The sequence below is a fragment of the Orycteropus afer genome, unplaced genomic scaffold (assembly GCF_000298275.1).
Source record: "Orycteropus afer afer isolate SDZICR_OR568_19922 unplaced genomic scaffold, OryAfe1.0 scaffold00018, whole genome shotgun sequence".
NCBI lineage: Eukaryota > Metazoa > Chordata > Mammalia > Tubulidentata > Orycteropodidae > Orycteropus > Orycteropus afer.
Window position 1 is genome coordinate 8,215,029 of NW_006921605.1, and position 6,181 is coordinate 8,221,209.

The 6,181-nt window shown below is 51.9% G+C and overlaps 1 protein-coding gene across 1 annotated transcript in view; it reads right to left on the minus strand.

The window, feature by feature from the left end:
- LOC103214084 (protein tweety homolog 2) overlaps positions 1-6,181 on the minus strand; it is a 62,698-nt gene that overhangs the window by 23,266 nt on the left and 33,251 nt on the right. Inside the window, exon 5 of the mRNA XM_007959886.2 lies at positions 3,411-3,522. Coding sequence (XP_007958077.1) covers positions 3,411-3,522 — 112 coding nt within the window. The remainder of the gene's footprint in view (positions 1-3,410; positions 3,523-6,181) is intronic.

Consider the following 6,181-nt stretch of genomic DNA (forward strand, 5'->3'; position numbering starts at 1 on the left):
CACAGGGTTTCCAAGGCTGCAGATGTTTATGGGAGAGAGTGCCAGGTCTTTGTCCAGTGAAGCCGACCCTCGCTGAGCAGTCGAGCACTCAACCACTGTGCCACCAGGGCTCCTCTCTCAAAAAATGAAACTCACTGCCATCCAGTCAATTCTGGCTCATAGCAAGCCCCTCGGGTTTCCAAGGCCATAAATCTGTATGGAAGTAGATTGCCTCATCATCCTCTCACAGAGCAGCTGGTGGGTTTGAACTGCTAACCTTCTGGTTAGCAGCCAAATGCCTTACCCACCACACCACCAGGACTCCTAGGGCTCCTCTAGTAACCAAATGTCATCCCAATCAACTTTCCTTCTAGATTCAATAATGTGGGTGAAGGGCTTGCAACCCTGTGATACAAATGTCACTACTGTCCGCCCCGAGGTGCCCCGGAAGAAAGGCCTGGTGATTGCCTTTCAAAAACCAGTCACAGAAACCCCGGGGTGCACAGTTCCACTCTGACACCCATGGGAATCAACCAGACAGTGACTGATCTGTGTATCCAATAAACTTTAGAGCAAAGGGCTCTGAAAATTATCTTTAAATTCTTCCCATAAGATCACTTTTTTCTCCTTCCCTAGCTCCCCATTTTTTAACTTTTTTGCTTCTTAAACTTCAACTTGAAAAAGCAAAAGACACTGACACCTGTCAGCCTGGTTCTTTCCTCCTGATGTCTTCCCACGGGACGCAGAACAAAGGAACGGAAATCACAGCCACAAAGCTGACCCACTCACAGCTTTCCCCTCCCCTCTTCCTTAGGGGTTCCAGTACACAGCTGGAGTACACAGCAGGGAGACATAGCTGGAACCCCCAAAGGTGGAGTCCGCCTTTCTCCCACAGAGAAACAGTAGCTCTGAGGAGATGAAGAGTCTGGCTCCTCGGCCAGGGCAGGGTTAAGGAGGAGGCAGACAGTGGAAGCTGCGGACCCACAGGATACAGCTGGTTCTCAAAGTGGGTCCCTGACCAGCTGCATCCGTTGTTCTGTGCTGTGGAGTCGATTCCAGCTCACAGTGACCCTAGAGGGCAGAGCAGAATCGCCCATAGGGCTTCCAAAGCTGTCATCTCTATGGAACTGACTGCCTCATCTTTCTCCCACGGAGCGGCTGGTGCGTTCAAATGACCAACCTTTTGGGTAGCAGCCCAGTGCTTTAACCACTACGTTACCAGCTCCTTCAGGAAGGTAAGGGGTGGGGAAAAATAGGATTAAGACTTTGGTTCCAGGCTTTCCTCTAAAACACACTAGCTTTCAAAGTTGGCACAGAACCTTCCCCTGCTTGCATGATGGTTTCTTTGTCTCTGGCTGCCACAGGCTTGCTGCAGGCTCAATGAGGGTGACCCTGAGGGGACCCACACGGCCACTAGTAAGAGCAGCACAAACACACAGGGCCAGGCTTCAGGGGCAGCTGAGAAAGCTAAGACACTGAGGGTTCAGGGGCTCGCCCAGGGCCAGCTGAATCACTGGCACCAGCACGTGGGCAGCAAGGGGCTGGATCTACGGAAAGGCCTGGCCTGGGGGTCTCAATCCCAGCTAGTCCTGCATAATTCTCACCCCAGGGGATAACGACTCCAAGCTCTCACCATCTCCCATCCCAGCAGCTCTGGGAGTTTCTCTCTCTCTCTCTCTCTCTCTCTCTCTCTCTCTCTCTCAGTCCCTGGGGAGGTGCGAAAGGTTTAAGCTCGGCTACCAGCCTAAAGGTTGGCAGTTTAAACCTACCCAGAAGTGCCATGGAATAAAAGCTTGGCAATCTACAGCCGAGAAAACCCACTGAGTGGCTCAGGGGGCCGCCATCAGTTGGAACTGAGTCGGCAACAGGTTTGGTTAGATGAGGACCACCTCCATCACTGTCACAAATCAGCCAGTGAAGGTCATGGCCCTGGGGCCTCCCCAGTCAGAGGACTCGCCCCCCGGGCTAAGCTTCTCCACCAGGGTTCTGGCAGCGGTGGGTGGGAGAAGTGGGGGATACAGACAGAACCCAGAGAGCAGCAACCATGGAGCCCCACCCTCCCAGGGCCCAGACATGGGTGGGGATCAGGGACGGATTACCCAATAAGCAAGGCAAGCACGGGCTTACTTGTGCTTACTTACTAATCTATAATGAACAATTGACCTTACTTCCTGGGTCTCCGTCCCTGTCAGGGATTGTAAATTGGAAAAGAGGCTTTGATTCTGTAGGACGGTGTTGTGAGGTTGCGAGACACAGATGCCAGCCACACCCAGAAGCAGAAACTATAATGAGGTGAGAATGTGGAACTGTTCACTATGGATCAATAAGTAAGCACAGGTAAGCCCGTGCTTACCTTGTTTACTGGGAACTCGGACACTGGTGGAGATGCCCAGGGGGTGAGTTCCCGCTGGCCAGGCCGGGTGATACCCACTGGGATACCCTGAGACTATCCCTCACCGTTCCTCCATCCCAGCCACCCTGCCCTCGCCCCTGGTGCTATACCAGCCCAGCATCCGCACTTTGGGACACCAGCCCTCCATCTTCCAGGGTGGACAGTGGGTCCCAGAGGATATGGGAGACCTGCCCCCGCTCTGCACCTGACCCTCAATCCCAGGAAGGGCTCTTGGGGCCAGAGCTAGCCTGTATCTTTCAGGCGAGCCACCAGTGCAGTGGACTAAGAGGTTAAAACCTCAGAGCAGCTTATGGGAGCTGGAGGGGTGGGCTCAGAGCAGGTCAAATCCTCTTTCAGCAAAAGCCAGGGCTGAGGATGCTGGATGCAAAGGGCTGGTGCTGGGGTCCTGGTCCAAAGAGGACCTGGGAACAGCATGCATGGCCAAGGACTAGCGTCCCTGCAAGCTGCCCTTCACCATTTCTACCAAAGCCTCGCCTCCAACGCAGCACCAGGGTAGCACAGGGGTGGCCAGAAAGCCAGTTCAGGGGATCCCATAGCTTACAGTGCAGGCGACATGCATCGGGGCTGAGGTCAGCCTTTGAGAAAGCCTCTGGCCTGAGGCTGCTCGGCCAGCCCAGAGGTTTTTCACTGGGGCTTCAGGCTGGAGCCAGGTTTGGCTTTCAGGCTGTGCTCAAGGGGTGCTCCACCCAAATCTCTTCTGGCAAACGGGAACCTGCCCTGCTCCTCCTGAAGATGACGGGATTCGATCCTGCTGGTGCCACTGCCGCTGCCATCTCCACCCTCCCTCTCTTTAGTCCACCCCTCCTGCCCCCGCCACTGCTCTCAGCTGGGGAAGCAGAAAGCGCCCGTTCACTCCTGGCAGTGAACACTGTGGCCCAGAGGGGTGTCTGCCCACCCAGCATCACACAGGCCTCAGTGTTGGGGCTGCCACTGGCGGGGGCCTGCATGGGGCTCTTGTTCTGGCTGCACTGTCCTCCTGGGCTGTGGCCAGGCCCTGCCAGCTGCCCACGAGCCTTACCACAGCATCGATCCCAGAGAAGGTGTGGTTGGCATTGTCCAAGGAGTAGATCAGCTGGTACACCCCATCGTTGGTCTCTCTGTTTCCATAGAAGCCAATGCCGACCGCAGCACTACAAGCAAGATCCCGGACAAAGGTTAGCAGTGGCAGCAGAGGGGGGCAGGGTAGTCACTTCAGCTGCGAACGCTTTCTTAGGGGGGCAGGAATGATGGCTAAACTTTTGGCAGGTGGGGTAATGGGGATGGAGCACAACAAAACCACGTGGCAGGAGCCAGCTGGGCCCCAGAAGCCGGTCCACTCGCTCCAGAGCATGTTTCATTTAGGTAACAGGAAAATACTACTGCTCTCTAGTCTAGTGGCTCCAAAAGGTAATGGGTCCTGGGCTTAGAGACGCTGATGCGGCAGGTCTGAGTGGAACCCGTACTTTTCACCAGCTCCCAGGTGATTCTGACACACAGGTAGGCTTGGGAACCACAGACACCTAGTGACACCACATGCCTGGTACCCTACTGGGTCTCTCCTGACACCTCCAGGAACGGGGGATTCCCCCTCTCCATTCCTTACCTTTTACCCCCTTCTCCTCCAGGCCCCTCATGGGGCAGCTGTTCCAGCTATTAGAGAGATTCCAGCTGTTGGAAAGTTCCTTCTCATAACGAGCTGTTGCAGTCCACCTCCTTAACTCATGCACTGGGGCAGCCCAGAAGACGCCTCGCATACGTCAGAGCTCTGGTGTGGCCCCCACACTCTCCCGCTGCTCAAGTTTCCCCATGTGTCCTTCTTCTGGGTAAGGTCTCCAGACCTTCCTGACCTCATCACCAGCCTCCAGGCTCAAACTCTCTGGAGCTGGCCAGCATCCCTCTTACTCTTGGCCTCGGTGTGAGGCTGTCTATCAAGCTCCGAGCACAGGGGGCTAATGAGTGATGCCTGAGGACCACATGAACATGGCCTGTGGGTGTCCCCGCCCCCAACCTTGTGGTCCACGAACTGCCCGGATTTCTTCCCATGAACTGCTATGAAGCCCATCTTTCTTCCAGCCTCTAGCACTGTATTGATTTTTTTTAAACCAAAAGCAGAACTTTCAACCTCTCTCTGTTAAATTCCCTCTAGTTGGCTGCAGTCCAACATTCCTGGCTGAACCAAGCACCTCAAGTCTTGACTCTGCCATCACTGTATTTCATCTGAGCCACACGACTTGGGGTCACCGGAAGATTTATCAATCAGCCTCCTGGGTGTTCATTCAGCACTCAATTGTGGAGGACAGCAATGAACACACACATGCTCTTTTTTTTATAAGAGGGGATCTAGGATGGAGTCCTCTGGAAGACTATTAAGAGACCTCCTTCCAGGTGCCCTCAGCCCCTAACTTAGTGTTTCTCAGGGAGTGGTCCACGGACCGCAGGACAGGATCACCCGTGGTCCCTGTTAGAAAGGGGTGGATAAATGGATTCTGCCCTGAACCCATTGCATTGGGTGGCCTGGGAACATGCATTTTAAAACAAGGTTCCTATGTGTTTCCTTTCCTGTGTGTGTATGTTCATATACACTGACTAGACCCAGAGTAGACACAGTCACAGACAAGACGTAGAATAGACACAGATCCAAAGACGAACTGATGCAGCTGAATTATGGTGCTAGCAAAGAATGCTGAATACACCATGGACCGGCAGAAGAATGAACTAATCTGTCCTGGAAGATGTACATCTAGAATGCTCCTTGGATACGAGGATGGCAAGACTTCATCTCATGTACTTCAGACATGTTACCAGGAGGGACTAGTCCCTGAAGAAGGACAACATGTTTGGTAAAGTAGAGGGTCCGTGAAAAAAAGGAAGACCCTCCATGAGATAAAGTGACACAGTGGTTGCAACAATGGGCTCAAGTACAGCAAGGACTGTAAGGATGGGGTAGGACAGGCCAGTATTTCTTCTATTGTATGTAGGGTCGCTATGAGTCAAAACAGACTCAATGGCACCCAGTGACAACAGCAACATTGCAGGACAAACACAGACTGTAGATGTAGACTAGACAAAGACGTACACATAGATTAGACACAAACACAGACAAGAGACATAAGCCACAAACACAGTGTTTGAGATCCACAGTGTTCTTTGGATTCAGCAGGGGTTGTCCAACCGCTTTGAATCCTTTGGATTCAGCAAGGATTGTCCAATCAGCTTTGAATCCACTGAACTGCACCCTCATCCAGCCTGTATTTCTCCATTTAGGCCATAGGAATACCGTGAAGAACTTTATCAAATCCCCACCTGAAATTTTAGTATATTAAGTTGACTATATTCCCTTGATCCTCCATTTTGTAACTTCATTCAAAGAGAAAGCTATTGTATTATGATCTGAAAAAGACCTTTTGCTGGCTCTTGTGTTTGTAACTTTCTCCTCTAATTACCTGCTTCATGACCCAGTGTTTTCTGGGGACTCTACACAGGGATAAGGGTCTCCTATCAGTCTCCCTGACAACCCATGATACACAGATGACACAGTCTTGCTTGCTCAAAGTGAAGAAGACTTGAAGCATGAACTGATGAAGATCAAAGACTACAGCCTGCAGTATGGATTACACCTCAATATAAAGAAAACAAAAACTCTCACAACTGGACCAATCAGCAACATCACGATAAATGGAGAAAAGATTGAAGTTGTCAAGGATTTCATTTTACTTAGATCGATAATCAATACTCACAGAAGCAGCAGTCAAGAAATCAAATGATGTATTGCACAGGGCAAATGTGCTGCAAAAGACCTCTTTAAAGTAT